General features: G+C 50.2%; 1 protein-coding gene across 2 annotated transcripts in view; it reads right to left on the bottom strand.

Annotated features, from left to right (window-relative positions):
• The window catches only part of LOC147710229 (E3 ubiquitin-protein ligase TRIM39-like), a 255116-nt gene that overhangs the window by 144315 nt on the left and 90383 nt on the right, over window positions 1–20418 (bottom strand). The window contains exon 1 of one of the 2 annotated variants that reach the window (XM_086919957.1): window positions 350–812. The exons of the other annotated variant lie outside the window; for it this stretch is intronic. Coding sequence (XP_086776083.1) covers window positions 350–763 — 414 coding nt within the window. The 5' untranslated portion in view covers window positions 764–812. Of the gene's footprint in view, window positions 1–349; window positions 813–20418 lie in introns of those variants that run through there. 2 annotated transcript variants of the gene reach the window in all.

Genomic DNA, 20418 nt, shown 5'->3' with positions numbered 1-20418 from the left:
GACCACAAGGTGAGCGGCCATCCCAAGAACAAGGGGCATTGCCTATATGTTTTGTGTTATATGTTAGCAACTACAAATCCTAAACAACCGCCAAGACTTACATGTTTTATGTTAAATGTTGCAAGGCAGAGGGGCAAGGAAACTCAGTCACTTGTACCATAAGCAAACTAACCTCAGAGGCTGGGCTCCTTGCGAAAACATACGCATTAATGTCTACATTGTGAATGTCATATGTTTATTAATGTGAAAAAAACAAAAAAAATATATATGTATAAAAAAAAGAACTTCAATCGTTTGAGAATCAAAGAATATACATTTGCTCTTGAATCCTAACCACAGACACACATACCTTGTGCTCCTCTGCAGCCTCCTCCACAGGACTTGCTGAGTGACTTTTATGGTCCTTGGACTCTCGGCAGACCAGGCATATCATTCTCTGATCCTCTGCACAGAACAGCCTGAGTTTCTCTTCATGTTTCTCGCACAGATTCTCCTCTCGGGGCTTCACGGGGGGCAGATGAAGCTGTTTTGCAATGTCCACCATGTTCCCCAGTTGCCTGTTGGGTCGGAGTTTTTTCCTACGAGATGTTTCCCTGCACTGTGGACAGGGGTAGTTTCCATCTCTCTCCTCCCAGATCTGAGTGATGCAGGAGCGGCAGAAGTTGTGTCCACAATCGATCATCACCGGATCAGTAAAATATTCTAGACAGATGGAACAAGTGGCCTCTTCCTTGAGGTTCCAAAACTGAGCTGCTAAAGCCATCGTCGCAGCAGGAAATTAAACTAACCTTGGTTTAAACAAAGTTTGATTTCTCCTTTTGAAAAGTGTGTGTCGGCGCCTTCAAAGTCGAATCGTTGGGTTCGGATTGGCTTACAGTCTACTGTCTCTCATTGGTTGCTGCAAAGAGATAGCGCAGGTTCGGATTGGCCAACAGTTTGCAGGTTCCCTTGAGTGCTGCTGCTGAGTCCAGAGCTGGCTCGGATTGGTTGACAGGCTCCTGATTCCTATTGGTTGATGCTGTAGACCAGCCTAGCCCCCTGGTTCAGTTTGTGTTCTCTGCCGCTCCCCTCTGAATACACGCGCTGTAATGCTTGTCTCTGATTCTTTTAATACCGGGAAGAAGAGAAGGGAGAAAGTAAAAAAACATAAACGAAGGAGGAAAAAAGTAGAGCTGGAGACGAACAAAGAAAAGGGAGTGTAAAATAGGGCGAGACCCCCTACCCGTTAGTTACACGGATTGTCCGTAATTAGAGCAGTGTCCGTTACTGAAGTCATAATAACGGGCAGCATTTGCCCCTAATTTCAGGAAGTGTCATTTTACAGCTCTGTGTTATGCTGTGCGTTTAACCTGCTCAGCACTTGCTAGAACAGACACAGGAATCAGCTTCAATTTGTTTTTTTGCAATTTTTTATATAGTGCAAACTCGACCCGCAGGTATTGAGCGCTTTACATAGCACCAGTTACATTACACAAACACACGTCTTTATTGTAGGCACGGGGAGATGACGTGATGTGTAATGAATCAGAGGATATTGAGCTGACGCCGAGACGAGCCTTCCCCGCTTCAAAGGTGGCTGCTCTGGCCGTTAGCCCATAAATGAAGGTTACATCGCGGTGCATTTAAAAAAAGCTATAGTCAGTTACCTGTTGTGCTTTCATTATTATGGTTTTCATTTTTATTTTTATTCTTTGCTGTTTTCCTCTCATATAGCACGCACAAAGCTTGAAGTCTGATGGATGCATAGGTGGATGGACGGATGGGTGGATGAAGAGCTTCGAAATTAATGTACATGGTATAGATGGATTCTCTATTCTATATTGGTTGCGTGCTTGATTGGATAGATGGGTGGAATGGAGGAGCATTGATAGAAGGATCGACAGCTGAATCTTGGCATGTGGGCGGATCCTGCTCAGCGCATGAATTATCAGATGGATGGATTTTTGGATGAATGGATGGATGAACAGCATGGGGATTAATGTTCATGGTGGCAATGGATGCTACATTGCCAGGAACATGGATGGTTGGATGATGGATCTGGGAGGATATACAGATGTGGCTCAGTGGTAGAAGTGGGCGGGGACGGAAGGGCACAGCGTGCCCCTACTTCTAAAAATTAATTCAGCCCGTTCCCCTACTTCTTACTTTCAAAAAAAGCATCCCGGGACGGCAAGAATAGTCCTAATTAAAACGAGAACTTTTTTTTTAATCTTGCAGGGGCTGCTCGCACTTCTCTGTTGAACTACTGAGGCTGCAGCAGCCCCTCCCTGAGCTCGCACAGAAGCAGTCCCTCCCATGGGCGTAGGAAGTGTGGGGGACGCGGGGGACATACCCCCCCAGATTTTGCAGTGGTGGGGACACGGGGGACAAGGGTGGGGGGGACGAGGGGACACAAGAATTTCCCCTCTCCCTTGTGATTGTCAGTGCCATTAGCGCATGAAAGCGCTACCGTTAATGGCCCTGAACTTTAGGTGTGATCTGCCTCCAGGCTCAGAGGCCTCAGGCCACCATCCATCTGCCCTTTGATATGCTGTAGTAAGGTTCGCCCTCTGCCCTTTATTATGCATGCTGCAGTGAGGCCATTCTGAGACAGGCAGAGAAGGAAAAAAAACTGTCTCTTTTCCTTCCTGCACAGAGAAGTGTCCATTTCTCCTGTTCTGCCTCCTCCTCTTTCTCTTTTTATTCCTCCCTCTCTTTCTGTCTTGCTACTCCTCGCGTGCCTTGTTTTTTTAAGAGACAGCACTTACCACCTCTTGCCCGTCCTTTCCTTTATTTGTTCCCCTGTCAAATGGTTCAAAAAAAGAACGAAACACTTAGGATATAAATGTCCTTATTTTCTGACTTCTTTCTACTCCGAAGGACAATCTCAGAACGAAGAGAAAAAAGTATAAAACTATGAAAAATAATGAAATAACGTATTAAAGCAATAAAGACTCGTCACAGACAGGCCACATTGGTGTTATTTACACCCATGCACATTAGTGCCGTTGCAGCACTGAAACTGCTATGCTAAATGTCATGGATGATATTCATGGTTCCCTTGACAAAGGTGAATCCTCTATACTTATCCTTCTTGACCTCTCAGCTGCATTTGATACCGTTCACCACCCTACCCTTCTCAACACCCTCAAAGATAGATTCGGCTTTGAAGGCACGGTACTCAAATGGTTCTCCTCATTCCTCCAAAACAGATCCCAACAAATCAAACTTAGCCATTTCCTCTCCAAACCGCAACCTGTTTCACTAGGAGTACCTCAAGGTTCCATCCTCTCCCCTACCCTATTCAATCTGTTCATGGAACCACTCACCCTCATCCTCAAACTCTCTAATATCAGTTACCATCTCTATGCTGATGACACACAACTATACTACAAGATCAAATCTCACAAAGACATCCTTCACCTAAATGAGACACTGACTAAAATTCAAACCTGGTTCCATCTGAACCATCTCAAACTAAACCCCCAAAAAACTGAAATCATAATCTTCTCCCCCAAAAACAATCCTCTTCCCATCCAACTCTGGGTAAAGGACATCAAAGCACTAAACGACACTCTCTTCACCTCTAATACTGTTAGTCCCTTGGCATCAGTATTGATCAAAATTTCAAACTCATCCCCCACATCAAAAATGCCTCCAAAAGCGCTCTTCTAACCCTTCTCCACCTTAAAAAACTCAAACCTTTTATTCCAGCAGAAGATTTCAAATGTGTTGTCCAGTCACTGGTCCTCTCCAGGATCGACTATGGCAACGCCACTTTGGCTGGCACTCCTAAAATCCATCTTGCCCCAATTAAATCTGTCCTCCACCTTGCGGCTAGACTCATCTCCGACTGCAGAAAATTTGATCACATCTCCCCCATCCTCAAAAATCTCAAGTGGCTTCCCATAGAAGGAAGATCCACATACAAAATTGCCTGCATCACTCACAAAGCTCTTCACCAAAACACCCCTACCTACCTTGCAACAAAACTTCAGAAATCAGGTTGTTCCAGATCCCTGAGAAGCACTAGCTCACTTATCCTGATCCCTCCCAGACTGAAACACCATAAGACCCAATCCTGTGCGTTCTCTGGTAACGCTCCCACAATCTGGAACTCCCTCTCAAAGGATATCCGCTGCAACCCTTCCTACCATCTCTTCAAAAAAGAACTCAAAATACTGCTTCTCAACAAATACTGGGGTATCTAATGTCACGGACACTTTACATGCCCAATGTATCGTGATACTTGTAGTATGACACCATCCCTGATAACTCCTCTCTCTCATACTATGCTCTCCCCTCCCTCCTCCTCTATACCCCTGTCCTCTCTATCTCACCCTCGCTTCACTTCCATCTCTCTCCTCCCTTTTTTATTTGTATACATTTCAATTTATATGTCCATACTCCTCTGACGCACTTGACTTGTTTGATCTCACTGTTCAATGTTTGTTTTTACCTTCTTTGTAAAGAGCTCTGATACTCTCGGGTCCAGCAGCGCTATATAAAACCTTTGAAATAAATAAATAAATAGTGGGAATCGTTTAATGTGAATTTTTGAAAATTATTTTAGATTATAAAATGTGTACCGCTGCTGTGTGTTCAGGGATGTGGTCTTTTTAAAGCAAACTGCTTAAGTTTTGTAAGACTAAAAGCAATGGACAATGAAATAGGTCCATTCCTGGTCATGTAGTCATGTCCTGAACTTTTCAGGCACAAACACTCACTGATGCCTGAATAATGAGTTTAAAAGCGTTCAGGTAACCATGTTGTTTCTGCTTACATTTCACATGCTTTACATGCCTTGCATTCCCGATGAGTGTTTGCTTTTTCCAGGATGTTATAACTTTTTTTTCAGGCAGCATATTACTCTTGTCTAGTGCATAATTTGAATTGAGCCGCAGCACAATTAGGTTGTAGCTGAAGGTAGTGCTAGTTTCTCTAAGGGAACAGTATGGTGTTCAGTAGGGGAGAGGATTTGGCACTCTGACCAAAGCTGCAGAATTTCGCACTGGAGAACCAGGTTCAGCCTTCATGACCAGTCCACCAGCCCACACTCTTGAAAGAGCACATTCACATAATACACCTTAGAAGGCCTCGATAAACCTTAGAAACCTCGGTGTCTTATCACCAGCAAGTGGACCCTTGCGGTGGCAAGTATGCTTAACCTTGAAGGCCTGTCCACCACGATCCATACTGAAGTTCACCTCCAGTCTTGCGGGCAGGTATACGAAGAAGCACACCCTAGAGCGACAATGACTCTGTCATTGAGGTCACAAGACCCTTGAGGCCAGTCCACCTCACCCTTTGGTACCTCCATTGGCTTTTTCAGCAGTAGTAGTGCAACTTACCAAGTATTGTCAATGTAGGATTTGCATGCAAGAGCAGTGACAGGGCAGGAGAAGTGATTGGGCAGGAGAGGCGACAGGGCAGGAGAAGTGATGAGGAAGGAGAGGCAACAGGGCAGGAGAGGTGACCGGGCACAAGAAATGACGGGCAGGTGACATGACAGGCTGGTGACATGACAGGCAGGGGATGTGATGGGCAGGAGAGGTGATGGGGCAGGAGAGGTGACGGGGCAGAGGAGGTGACGGGGCAGGAGAAGTGACGAAGCAGTAGAAGTAATGAGGCAGGAGCAGTGATTAGGCATGAGCAGGAGTGGTATCGGGGCAGGAGCGGTGAACGGGGCAGGAGCAGTTAACGGGGCAGGAGCAGTGAACGGGGCAGGAGCAGTGAATGGGGCAGGAGCAGTGAACAAGGCAGGATCAGTGAACGGGGCAGGAGAAGTGACGAGCCAGGAGAAGTGAGGGGGCAGGGGAATTGATGAAGCTGGGGAGTTGATCGAGCATGAGCAGGAGTACTGACTGGACAGGAGCAGTGAAAGGGCAGAAGCAGGTGTTTCCCAGGGTGACTGGAAGGGTAGGGGGCCAGTTTAGTTTGGGGGGACCGGTTTTGTACAAGTGCAGGAGTTTTAAAAACACTGCAAAGTTCTTTGTATATTCAGCAGGTTTCGGTCAACAATACAAGTGCCAAGATAACTTTGGTGATCAGTGTACCTGCTGGAGAGAGATGGGACCATGTTTTGTCTAGTGGCTTTTTTACTCATCTAAGGTAGCGCAGAGGGGTAATATGCCTGCTGCAAAGAACATGTACCATGCATATCAAAGAGCAATATGTTATGTGCATAGTTCAGTGGGTACTGCTTTGTGTTCACTTCCCGAATGAAAGGACACTTGAATACATATGGCCTGGCAGTTCAGGCTGGACTGTTCACATTGGGCGCAGGATCAAGACTGATTTGTATATGGCTGGGTCCAAACTGGAATGGCATGGTGAGCAAAAAAACAATGGATTTAGGTCTAGATCTCTTTACTGGGGTGAATGTATGACATTGTCCTGCATTCTGTCCATCAATTGTTCTTTTTGCATTTGTCACCCCGAGTGGGACAGGTATGCTCAGACATGAGTCCTGTGCTCTCCATGCCACTGGAATCAAGCTATCCTGGATGATGGAGGCTGAAAGCCCGAACCCAGTCCTAGGATGCTTGTTTCCAGTCCAGGGAGGACCTGGCCTGGCAGTTCGGGCTGGACTTTTCCCATTGGGTGCAGGATCAAGACTGATTTGCATATCGCTGGCTGCAAACTGGAATGGCATGGTGAGCAAAGAAACAATGGATTTAGGCCCTGATCGCTGTACTGGGGTGAATGTATGATATTGTTCTGCATTATGTCCACTTGTTCTTTTTGCTATATTATGATTGAGCAGCTAGCTGGCTGACATGAATATGAAGGAGCCTTTGTGGGTGTCCGTGAGTCTAGATTCTCCTAAAGAGTCCCTTTCTCTTCTGAGCCTTGCTTAACACATGTGTACAGGAGGAGCCCTGTATTCATGACCTCAATGTATGAGACAAAAATTAATCATGGATTTCTAAACAATGAGAGTAAAAGCATTAAGGTAACATGTTGTTCCTGCTTATATTTCACACGCTTTACATAAACCTGTAATCCCTACGAGTGTTTGCTTTTTCCTAAATTAAACCTCAAATAAACATATTTATTCATTGTTTTAATTAAATAACGTTATAAGCTGTAACTGGTCAGTGAAATGTTAAACGTACTAAAAATTGTTATGGTTTGTTATTTCTAGCCACACCCCTGACTCCGCCCACTGATTCAATCTTCATTTATTCCCGCCCCCTGATTCTCCACCCACAGTTCCCCTACTTTTTTTTCCCCACTTCGACCACTGATGTGGCTAGGTGCTGAGTGTCTAGATGGGTGGATTGGAGAATTGATTCATGGATGCTCGGATGGATTTATGGATGAATGTACATGGTGTTGAAGAATGCTAAATTATCATAAAGAGGGATGGTTGGATGATGGATTTGGGTGGATATACAAATAATAAATTACCTTAATCACCTTACTTGGAAAGCAGCCCAGTTTTTACAGCCTTTGACGAATGTCATAAAACAAATTGCAACGTTTTTTGATGTTTTCACCTAGCGCAGGATGTTCGATCTGACTGGTTTTACTCCATATATTACTTAAAGGATACTTTGGTTTATTTTTGGCACAGTTTGCATTTAGTCACCAGTCAGAGGGGAAAAGGAGAACAAGCATTTACAATGCAACGGTTTCGCCTTTGCAAAAGTTAGAGCTATTGGCATTGTAAATGACAACATTTTTATTTATGTGTTGGTTTTTACAACAGATAAATAAATGGCATTGTCATTTACAATGTCAATAGCTTAATCTGTCGCAAATGCCACACACACACACCCACAGAGAGCCCCCCCCACACACAGAGCCCCCCACACACACACCCACACAGAGCCACCCACACACACACCCACACAGACCTCCCCACACCCACACAGAGCCCCTCCCATACACCCACACAGAGCCCCCCACACACCCACACAGAGCCCCCCACACACCCACACACAGCCCCCCAACACACTGCGAGCCCCCCCACAGAGCCCCCCCACACACTGCGAGCCTCCCCCACACACTGCAAGCCCACACACACACACTGCGAGACCCCCCCCACACACTGCGAGCCCCCCCACACTGCGAGTACCCTATCTTTTTTAGTCTCCTGTTTATTTTTTGAAACGTTCTATTGAGTAATACGTTTCTCATGTAAAGTAACTGGTCCAATAGTACAGCGCTCCGACACCTTTGGGTAATGTCTGCGCTATATAAAAATGCACTAAATAAAAAAACTCTGTGCTTAGTTTCTTCCGGAGTCTGCACCTCTCTGTTCAGGTGTGTATATATATAGTGTGCTCTGGTATATGTTCCGGATTATGGATTCTAGCGTTTACTCCGTGGTCTGGATTCCAGCGTATCCCCTGTGTCCTCCTGGTGTGTAACCTTCCGTGCCGGTGTGTTCTGGAGTTTATTGCACACATTCTTCAGGCGCAAAAATACCCACAACAGCCACACATTCATCCTGCACGACACACACACATGCATTCAGAGAAATACCCTATATACTGCCTGAGCTCCCAGCATGATTAGCCTCCTTGCTGGATACACACGCATACATAACCATGCATATTCACACACATACAGCCATCCAGAGGCATAATAATAGTGCAAGAGCCCTAAGCAAGGTAACGTAACCCAGTAGGACTCCGTGGAGTATTTAAAAGACTCCATTGTGGAGGGGCAATGGACCTCTCACTCACCTGTGACCTCATTCTTATTACACTGCATTTGCATACTAGTGTACTAGTGATAGCGACACCAATTTAATTATCTCAAACACATGCCATGCTGCAAAGAAGTGCACCGATCCTGCGGAAATAATCAGTGAAAGAAAAAATACACCTCACGCAGATAAATAAATCCACGCTGCAGACACACCCGTGCATGGTAGACAACCTCCTAACACATAATACAGCAGAAGCCAAACTGCAGGGGATGGTGACAGCAGGGAGGCGGATGGGGTGGATGGGTGTTTAAACTCCCGTCATGAAGGAGATGCCGTGAGATGAGGGGTAGTGCGGGGGCTGTCCGTGTGGATGAGATGGGTAATTGCAGGTATTGGTGCTAGTTGATGGACAGAGGACGAGTAGCTCTGCATTCATGAATGGAGGTGCGGAAATTCTACTTATCCAGCCGAGCACAGTAAAGCGCCAAAGACAATAAATGGCACAAGCATAAAGACATATTATAGGAAGTAGCATTGATAGAACATGTTCTGGAGAAATTAGGTACAAATAAGTGCAACTAGGTAGATTGGGGCATCAAATGAAAGAGGCTGCATTGTGATCAAAAAGATAGCAACATTTCGCTAATTCAAACAATAATGGCTAAACAAGCATTAAGCACGGGCAAACAGACAGCGGGAGGGGGGCGGGTTAACGGGCACACGGACAGCGGGAGGGGGGGCGGAACGGGCACACGGTTTTTCTCCAGCTTGAACAAGGTAGGCAGAGCCCAAAACCGAATATATAGCGAAGTTCCATTATCAGCAGAAATGGGGAGGCAGCTGGGAAGTCATTAACGTGAAAATGAAGATGGCGAGCACGCGCCGCTGTTCATTCTGCCCCTCGCTGGTGAGCGTCGCGCCGGCTCATTGGCCCCCACAAACCTGAATTTGAAAACCATCTTTTTTCAGCTCTGTTATCGGCAAAGAAAACCTGCAGGAATGTTTGATGGAAGACGATGGAGCGTTTTATTTTGGTATCTGCCGATTCCACATCGGGACAGTAGCCGTCCCTGGCGGCTTCCATCGCTGGCAGTGTTTTGGGTATAGGTGACAGGACAAAAGAGACGTGGGTTTCTATAGTTTAACGTAAGTGCTCACAAAAAAATACAAAAACGGCAAGGCAAATTGTTGGACACGGACAGCGGGAGGGGGGGTGGGAACGGGCACATGGACAGCGGGAGGGGGGGCGGGAACGGGCACACATGGACAGCGAGAGGGGGGGCGGGAACGGACAGCGGGACATCGCGCAACCCTCCCCTGCAAAGGACACTTCCGAAATGGCGAAAACACAGCTTAAAAAAATAAATAAATAAATACGCCCACAGCCGCATGACGTGGGCAAAAGCCTAAAATTCTCGGGAACGCCCACGAATCTGCTCCGGCATTGACGGACAGATCTCTGTTCCAATGGCTAGCCTCCATTTATGGAGCTAGGCAATGGAACAGAGGGGCGGGACTACACACACATACTCTAGACTAAAGATTTCGCCTGCGCGAAACGCTGCTTGCGCAGCTTTCGACAGGAGAAACCTAAAAAGGAAAAACATATAGTAAACTTCAGAGGGAATATTGCGGTTATTACTCGCAGTAGCAGCGCAGATCTGTGGAGAGCAAGGTTGGATTGTAGCGAGCGGATTGAAGTAACGGTGGAGCAGTGGAAGTGGTTGTAGTGTTGGGCCTCAGGCCCACATGATGGCAAAGACGGACACACACCCCGGGGATTGTGGTACAGTAAACTGTCCACGAGCACGTGCGCTTTTATTGACCGGGTCACCTGACTTGTGACGCCGGTGGTGGGTGGGTGTACAGTGTGGGTTACACTTCCAGAAACACTAGAATGTGTCCAGCAGGACACTACATTCCTCCCAAGCTTTAATAAAAACTGAAAAGAACAAAGTCCGAACCTGCGGGAGAAAATAAACAAATAATCTACTATTGTCACAAATTTTACAAAAATCTCTTCAGCTGCTTGACAGATGACGACGGTGGAAACTTGCAGCTGGAACTACTAGTTCACATGGGCATGACGTCCTGGTGCTCCGTGGATGTGCCCTTCTGGGCTTTCAGCCTCGCTCCTGTGGTGACGACAGGCAGACACCAGGATGGTAGATCTGATGGATGTGGTTCTCTACCAGTCCGTCTGTTTTTTTCACTGGCAGCAGCGTGGCTTCACTTTGCAAAGGAAGGAGTAGTTTAAGAACATCCTTCTCACTAAGACGCCCCTCTCGCGGGTGTTCTCCTGCCACGAGATATCCCGGAGGCCCTCTTCATCAGGTTTCCACTGGGTCGGGCGTTCTTCGCAGCGTTGCTCCAACTCCACAGTCTGCGTGTGAATGGAGGAGACGATGAGAGTACTTCCTCAAAGTCCGTAGCTCCATCTGGAGGGTGGTTGTTGACTCCTGCCTTTGTGCACAAGTTCCTCTTCTTCCTGGGACGTGCAGGATGGACGGCAGTGGATCCATCTCTCTTGTCGGGACCCTCTGCCACCGGTGTCCCTGAGGCCTTTGCCCCTTGGATATCCACGGGCTGGTGTGGAGTGGTCAGTTCTCCTTCTGCTGGACGTCTGAGCGCTCTCCCCATCCAGACTTCCGCTCAATCCCAAAGGTGGGTTTTGCCAATGGTCCAGCCTGTTCACTCCTGCATCCAACAGGTTGTCAGAGGACTTGTAAGTGGATGGCTGTTCTTCTTCTAGTGCTACCGATGTTCCCCTGGACTTGTAAGTCCTGGTATTCAACGTTGTGGCGCGTGTCACCTTCTCTTCTGGTGCGTGTTGGCTTGCAACACCTCTTCACATTTTCCAAGACGTTGTTGTTTCTGGTGTCACCATTCCTTTCGATTCCTCTCTTCCTTTCTTCCTCGCGACGTGGTCCGGTCATCTTGCTGCTCTTGTCCTCCTGACCAGGCTTCTCCAAGCGGCGTGCACTCCGCCCATTTCCCTCTGGTCTTGTCCTGGCTTTAGGACACTGTCTTCTTTTCACTCTGTGACTGGACCGGTCGCGGCGACCTTCTTCTATTCACAGTTTTTCTTCTGGTTCTTGATGATGTCGAAGTTCGTTGGTCCTTGTTTGCGGACTACGTCTTATTTGAACTTCTCGGACCTCTTGCCAGTCCAGTCTGCCGATCTCTGGCAGTGGTGTAGTCTGGCGCAGGTGCTGATGGCTGGGGTGATGGTGGTCGCCAGCCATGTAGTGGCTCTGGATGACAGGTGTTGGTGACTTGCTGGGAGTGTTGGATGTCCAGAGACTTGGCAGCCATGTGCTTCCGCCTTGCTGAGGTGGAGTGTCTGTGGCGGCTTGACACGTAGAGTGTGGGGACCCTCGCTTGCCTGTTGTGGGGCCACTGCCGACTCCATCTTGAGGCGGTGTGAGGGGGGGCACTCAGTGCTGATTTTCCCCTGTGGCATATGCGAACAGGAGCTGGCATGCGCCTGACTTAGACTGCGGACGCTCAGGGACGGTCGGTCGCCTGGGGAAGCATAAGGATGAGACGCGGTTGGCGCTTGCTGTGGCTTACGTTCGGTTCATCCATGAGGCTGTATCCAGGGACGTCGGGCCGCCTTGGTAGCTGTCTGGTGTGTCAAGGTGTGCTTCTTGGCTGGCTGTAAGTCCTCGGTCTTCTCCCTTTGTTGGCTTGTTCAGCCCACCTGTGCTCATCCGGTCTTCGGGGTGACAAGGCGGTCACTCTTTTTCTTTTCTTCGAGGGCGTTGCGTTTGGACCTCGAGGAGGCGCTGTCATGGCACCGGCTTCTGCCTTTGCTCTGGCATACTTGTTTGGACTAGTCACTTGGGCCCAGATGTGGGTAAAATAGATTTACCGATTATTAATTACTGAAAATTACAGAATTTTACCGATTCGGTAATTAATAATCGGTAAATCTGAGGGGTGGATATGTAGGTATTCCAGCTGTGCTGGAATACCGAATCGGAAACATTCGGTATTTACCGATTCAGTAAATACCGAATCGGTAATGCCCATTCATTCCTATGGGCTTTGAAGCCCATAGGAATGAATGGGCATTACCGATTTGGTATTTACCGGATCGGTAAATACCGATTTTCACAAGGGTGCAGGGGGTGTCACTTTGACACCCTCTGGCACCCCCAAAACAGGCTCGGGTGCCATGTGGAAGGCATACATGCCCTAAGGGCAGGTCTGCCTGTCACATGGCATAGGTGTGCATGCACACATGTGCATGCACACCGGAATCGGTATTTTACCATCAAATTGGATTTGATGGTAAAATACCAATTCGGTAAGGCCTCTGGGACTCAGAAGAGTCCCACCTACATCTGGGTGCCTCAGAATCGGTAAATTTACCGATTTTTTTATTTTACAGAATCGGTAAAATTACCGATTCGGTAATTTTACTGATTCGGTAAAAAAATGCCCCCTACATACCTGTCACCCATTTACCGATCGGTAACGGCCAAAATCGGCCGTTACCGGTCGGTAAATGGCCTGAAACGGCCACCTACATCTGGGCCTTGGTGAGGTGCTCCTTGCTTGCTGGGCGACGTGACATCGGGTCTTGTGTCGCTGTTTGTGGGAGCGCTTGGTGCTGTGGTGGCCTGCCACGTGGGGAGTGGGGGTCCGCTCTTGCCAATCTTGGGTCGGGCCGACTCCGTCTTGAGGCAGTGTGAGGGATGACACCGTGGGTGGTCTTTGGCCTACAGCAGGACTTCCCTGGGGCGGTGGAGACGTGGGTGCTCTCCTACCTGCGTTCAGCAGTGTTTCTTTGTGGAGAGGTCTCCTGGGTGCTGATTGTGCAGTCAGGTTCACTGACGTTGCTTTCTATGAGCTTCTGGCTTTGTGTGCTCGGTCTCGTTCTTGGACATTTTCTTCTGGCACTTGGGGTGCCTGTGGTGTAGATTGCAGCGGCGTTAGGTAGCCGCTTGTGGTGCACGCCTTGCACCAGTCTCTTCTCGCGCTGTCGGTGGGGACAGCTCCTTTGAGACGTTACTGTTCTGGCTGACCACCCACTCTTGCTAGTGGGGCTTGCGTCGCAGTGTCTTTGCTTGAGGTAGAGTCAAACAGCCACCGGTGGTGCGCGCTTGGGGATCTGTTATCTGCTGCCGCCGGTTGGTTGGCTGGATGCTGTGCTGTGCTCTAGTACTGCTGATGTTGTTTGCGGTGAGCAGTCAGTGTGTTGGGCTGCTCTTTGGATGCGCCGGTGTGGAACCGGTATGGATCCCCCTGGCTGGGATCACTTGGAAAACTCCTGTTGCCGATCTGGCCACTTCCAGCAGGGTAGTGGGGTGTCAGGGTCTCTCTTCCGGTCTCCAGTGTTGTCTGCCTGATGGTCGTGGAGTATGATTGAGTGTTTGCTCCGGCTAAGCAGTACACCCGTTCTCCAGCGTGTTGCTTCAGGGGAGCTACCCGGTGGCGCTGTGGTCATTTTCTGGGACTCCCACAGATGGCCTGCGGCACCCAGCTTGCAGGCACCGTAGAGGGTAGAGGTCCTGGTATGCTGCGTGTGGCCACTGGATGGTGCAGACGTTCACGGAGGTGGGCGTGGTGGCCGTTCATGTGGCAACTTGCCAGTGAGGTAGGAGTTCTCTCTCTTTATTCTCTCGGTTGTAGTTCTCCGGGGGTAGCCTGCAGGAGTAGCGCGCAACACACCTGGGACTGTGTGGGAGGCGAGAGTCCGAGGCTCCTGTGCGTGTGGCTGCTTCCTTTTGTGTGGAGACTGGAGACCTAGGCTGTGAGCTCCTGTCTGCGCCTGCCCAGTGTAGCTGCAGGAGGGTGTGGTGTCTTACACCCACCAGATGGCTGCTATGTGCCTGAGCCTGGCAGTCTGCTTCTGAAAAACCGTGAACTACACGTGCCTGGAATGTGTCTGTACCTGGCTGTTGGATGTGGTGCAGGTAGGTGATCTGCTGCCCCGGCAGTACCTAGAGGGTTGCGGTTACTTAGCCAGTTTGCTGCAGGCTTCGGGTTGCTGAAAGGGGCTGGTGCAGGGCTCCTTGCTGTATTGGCAGGTGCCGTTTGCACCGCTAATCACTGGGTGGCGCTGGCTGCGATGTTGGATGCCACGGTAGCGTCACCGATGTGGCAGGTATCCGGGGATATGGGCGAATGAGGCACTTGCCGGTGCTCTGTACCTTTTCTTGGTACAGACGCGCCGCTGCTCTCGACGGCTGGGCAGCACTGCTGGCGCTGAGGGGATGACCAGTCCCACTGATGGGGGTGCCGGATTGGTTTCGCCGAGGCTCATGACTCATTTACCTGGGCCTATACGGAGTCGGGCCGCAGTACGACCGTCAGGCGCTAGGTGGCGCTGCCGGTGCCTGCAACGTGAGTGCAACAGCTTCCCTTCCGAAGACAGGCCATATGGAGCTGCCGATGCAGGCAGGAGCTCGCCTTGCGAGTGCAGGTGAGAGGCCCGGGACTTTTGTGGGGAGTCAGTGACCGCTGGCAGTGTTGGCGGCCGACTCATTCACCGGCAGGTAGGGACGCGGCTTGATTTATAGAGTGCGCCGCAACACTCTTGCTAGCGCTGGTTGGCGGTGAGGCCCTTTGCTTCGCTGTGGGTCACAGGGCTGATTGGCAGCTGCCTAGGCGCAGCTGCGGGCACATGGGCATTGCTCCCCTCTCTCCTGTGGTGTTGCGCTCTAGTTTACCAGCGTGTACGCGATGACGCGTCACGCGGTAAACGAGAGCGGAGGACGCGCGCAGGCGCAGTTGAGGGAAAACTGAAGAGCGCGAAGGCATAACGGCAGTTGGCGACCGGAGCGGAGGATAGTTAGACGCTCGGCGCTCTATGAGCTTCTCACTTATGTTAAAGCTGAATAAACATGTTATCATACTCCAGCTGACTCTGAGTGCTGTGTGTAGGACTCACCAACATCATTACAGTGGCGACGAGGACTGGGATCACCCCACTGTCCACACGCAGCCAGCGGAGAGCGGAGCCTGAACTCGAGAGCCCATTCCAGGCCCAGAGAGCAGTGGACACAGCAGCACCATCGAAGAAGCATAGAGCGTGGCAGCAGCACGATCCCCTCCACCCGGCAGAGGCGCAGTCACAGACAATCCCCAGGTCAGTGCAGCCCCGCAAGAGGGAGGTTCATCAGCCAGCACACTGGCAACTAAAAGCGACGACCAAGAGCCACAGAAGGGCGAGCAATTGACCAATCCACAACGGGAGGCAGGGGACAACACCCCGGGCATCCCCAGAAGCCAAGGAGACGCTGTAGGTGTAGCAGAAGCCCCCAGCGCGCCTAGCAGCCCCAGGGCCCAAGCAGAAGCACCCAGAGGCGAACCGAAGATGGCGAACCAGTCCTCAGCATTGATGGCTGCTATTCCTTTCCTACCCCGACCAGGGGAACCCCAAATGAAATGGGAAGACTGGAGGGAGTACTTCAGGAACTACATTGAGGCGTTAGAGGACGAGAATGGGGAACCGTATGCTCCTGCAAGGAAGAAGAGGTTGTTGCTCCACAACCTAGGTCCCGAAGGGGTGAGAGTCTTTGCCAACATAGTGCCCAAGGAGCGGGAAGCAACAGAGGTCGACGTCTTCAAGAATGCACTAGAAGATCTAGACAACCACTTCCGACCAGCAGTGTGTGTGTCTATAGACCGCTACAATTTCCAACAAAGGAAACAAGAAGCTGTTGAGTCGATTGATGACTATGTGGCCGCACTGCGACGTCTGGCCACGTGCAAGTATGGAACACTGCAAGATGAGTATATAAAGGATCAGATTGTCATGCATACCACCAACAAATCGGTCCAGGACAAACTTTGGGCACAGAGCGAAACATCACTCAAGGACGTCATAGCCATGGTGAAGAAAGCCGAGATGTCCAAACGCTGTGCGGATGCCGCCAAACGTGAAAGCACACAGAAGCAGATGGTCAACAAGATCGATGAGGCCCGACCACGTACAAACAGAAAGGATCACAGGGTGACCAGAAGCATGATCCAAAAGGGGCAGCGAAGCAGAGGGGACGGCAGTTTGCAGACAGCAAATTCTCATGTTACAGGTGCGGGAGCACTGCTCACTCAGCCCAAGACAAACGTTGCCCGGCTTTTCGCGCCAGATGCGCGTTCTGCGGCCTGATCGGCCATTTTGAAAAAGTATGCCGCAAAAAGGGAAAAAGGTCCACTGTAAAATGCGTGGAGTCGGCACCGTCAGAATAGGAGGAGAAGTGGACAAATTCGTCCACAGATTATACTCAAGGAGGGGGCTACTCCAGTATCCCACAAAGTTAGGAACATCCCCCTATCCACCATTGAAGCGGTACAACAAGAACTCCAAAGGCTGGAAAGACAGGGCATCATAGAGCCCATAGACAGTTCTGAATGGTTGGCCCCATTGGTCGTAGCCAAGAAACCCAACGGCAAGGTCCGTCTATGTGTGGACCTACGCGAACTCAATAAGTGCCTCGTGGTGGAAAAGTTCCCCCTTCCTAGAATTGAGGAAATGCTGGCGAGAACAAAAGGTGTCACCCACTTCTCCACAATTGATCTCACGTCGGCGTACCACCAAATCGACCTGCATCCCAACAGTAGGAAGTACACCTCCTTCATCACGCCGTTTGGGTGCTACCAATTCCGCCGCAAGCCATTTGGCCTGGCGTCGGCAGCCGCGGTCTTCCAAAAACTGATGCACCGGTTGTTCAAGGAAATCCCTGGTGTCCAGTATTTCCAGGACGACATCATGGTAATGGGGTCCTCACAAGAAGATCACGACGAAAAGCTAACCAAGGTCCTCACTGTACTGCAAGACAGGGGACTCACGGCGGAATGGGACAAATGCAAGATAGGGATGTCATCAGTCACCTACTTGGGACACGAGATTGGTACACACGGCATATCCCCCAAGGAACGGAATGTGAAAGCCATCAAGGATGCCCAAGCTCCGAAAACCAAAGAGGAGGTACGGTCGTTCCTCGGCATGGCCGAGTATTATAGTAAATTCGTGAGACACTTTGCCACAAAAACGTACAGGATGCGCCAGCTCATCCGAGACAAGTCCAAGTTTGACTGGGACTCAGAAGCGCAGAGTGAATTTGAAGCCGTCAAGACAGATATCAGTGAAGCCATTCCCTTGCAGGGATACGACCCCTCGAGCAGCACTATCCTAACAACTGACGCCAGCGACAAAGGCCTAGGTGCGGTGCTCGCACAGGAGAGGGCGGATGGTTCTATAGAGACTATCAGCTTCGCCTCACGTGCGCTCTCTCCCACTGAACAAAGGTACAGTGTCATAGAGAAAGAGATGCTAGCGGTCACCTGGGCAATGGGCAAATTCCGACAATTCATCTGGGGCACCAGGTTTAAACTCCAAACCGACCACAAGCCTTTGGTCAAAGTCCTGACGTCCTCAGGCCATGACACTGCATTGCAAAAATGACGCTCAAGTTACTGGACTACACTTACGATGTTGAATACCTACCAGGTACCCAAAACAGGGTAGCCGACTACCTCAGTAGAGCGTCCGCCATGGAGGATGCTCCAGAAGTGGCGCCAGACATGGAGGAGATGGTAGCAAGCATGGCCGACAACGAGATGACAATAAGCAGGCAAGACTGGGCAGCAGTGTACGAGCAGGACGTGGTGAAGTCAGAAGTCAAACATCACCTCACGTCAGGATGGCCTGACAAACGGAGACTCTCAGGGGAGATGCGGAAGTTCTATGAAATTCGGGAGGAACTGTCGTTGAGTGACACAGGAGTCTTCCTATACAGAGGTGAGAGAGTCATTCCTCCGGAAACCCTTGTACCGACGTTATTAAACCAACTGCACGAGGGACACTTGGGCATCGTAAAAACAAAAGCCCGAGTGAAACAAATGTATTGGTGGCCTGGCATGGACGCCCAGATAGAAAGGCAGGTGAGAGAATGCGAACAATGCCAAGGAGCTGACAAGATACTTCGTCTCTCAGGCCAGCACTGGGGAAATTTGAGAACCCCCAGAACCCGTGGGAAGACTTGGCCATTGATCTTTTAGGACCAGTGTTAGACAACCGAGGTATAAATAAATACTTGTGTGTGGTCGTTGACAAATATTCCAAATGGCCGGAAGTTGACGTACAAGAGTCCATGGACACAGAAACAGTGCTGAAGTTTCTGACAGCCTTGTTCGTAAGGGAAGGGATACCAAAGACTATACTCAGTGATAATGGACCCCAGTTTGTCTCCGATAAATGGACAAGGTTCATGAAGAGAAATGGCATTAAAACCAAACACACTGCCATTTATCACCCTGCAAGCAACGGCCAAGTGGAACGGTTTAACCGTGTGCTCATGGGCTCAATACAAGCGGCGATCATGCAGGGCAAAGACTGGGAGATTGAAGTACAGAGTATGGCGTGGGCATACAGGATCACGCCCACAGGGGTGGGGTACAGCCCCTTCCAAATTTTGAGAGGCCGTCTCCCGTACACCCGGGACAACGTGGTGTGGAGAGAGAAAACTGTAACCAGCAAATGGTCCCCAGCAGTGGTGCAGCACAACCTAGAGAAGGCCCAGAAGGTGTATGCGGCCCATTACGACAGGCGGCGTAACACCAAAGAAACCGCGCTGGAGGAGGGAGAATGGGTCAGAGTCAAACTTCCCACCCTGCAAAAGAAAGGAGAGAGCAAGTATAGCCAACCCCTACAAGTCAAGGAAGTACGGGGCAGAGCCGCCCTACTCAGCGACGGCAAGGTGTGGTCCCAAGACCGCATGGCGAAAGTCAACAGGATCGTACGATGGCCCAAGTCCGAGGAAGAAGAGATACGCATAGGAGGAGAAGAAGAGATGTTCACCGGAGGAGAGCATCCGAGAGAATCATTGGGAAACAGAGAAGAAGGAGAAGTAGGAGAGGCACAAACAGCAGAAATTGCGGGTAACCACTCCACCACCGCTACCGACGGAAGGGAGGAAAATCCGAGAGACAATGAGAACTTTCCCGGAGGGAGCGAGGGTGAGGAGAGCAACCTGGTAAGATGTACCCGCTCAGGAAGAGCTGTCACCTTGCCCTCTAGATATAGAGACTTTGAGATGAATGGACATTAGATAAGGACTAGAGCACTACATAAAGTTTTGGTGTCAAAGGGGGGAGATATGTGGTGTTGCGCTCTAGTTTACCAGCGTGTACGCGATGACGCGTCACGCGGTAAACGAGAGCGGAGGACGCGCGCAGGCGCAGTTGAGGGAAAACTGAAGAGCGCGAAGGCATAACGGCAGTTGGCGACCGGAGCGGAGGATAGTTAGACGCTCGGCGCTCTATGAGCTTCTCACTTATGTTAAAGCTGAATAAACATGTTATCATACTCCAGCTGACTCTGAGTGCTGTGTGTAGGACTCACCAACATCATTACATCTCCGTACCTCCAATGTAGAGTTGGTGTGCAGGGCAGCTTGTGGGCTCTTCGGGACACGGTCAGGTTTACTACCAGGGCTGTAGGCATCAGCGTTTCTTGCGCAGCGCCGATGGCAGTAATCCATTTCTTAGCTGCCTGCTTCTGCCCCACTGACCTTCCGTCAGCACCAGCTTTGTGGCGACGGCTGTGTGTGGGCATCCTCCTTGACGTTTCACAGGACACCGGTCCCCGCGCTGGGTGGCCTCCTTCTCGTTCAGCATGGCCGGCACTGGGTACTAGCGGGCGTCCAGGCAGGCCATCGTCACTCTCCGGGCGGGCCTGGGCTGCCGCCTGTCACGTTCCTTTCTTCTTCCACGAGGAACGACGACGCATAGACGAGCAGGCATGCGGGGCCAGGTACCCGCCT

This window comes from Lissotriton vulgaris, chromosome 5 (genome assembly GCF_964263255.1).
Source record: "Lissotriton vulgaris chromosome 5, aLisVul1.2, whole genome shotgun sequence".
NCBI classification, from domain to species: domain Eukaryota; kingdom Metazoa; phylum Chordata; class Amphibia; order Caudata; family Salamandridae; genus Lissotriton; species Lissotriton vulgaris.
Note: the sequence above shows the minus strand (reverse complement) of the source record. Positions and strands in the feature narration are given on the sequence as shown.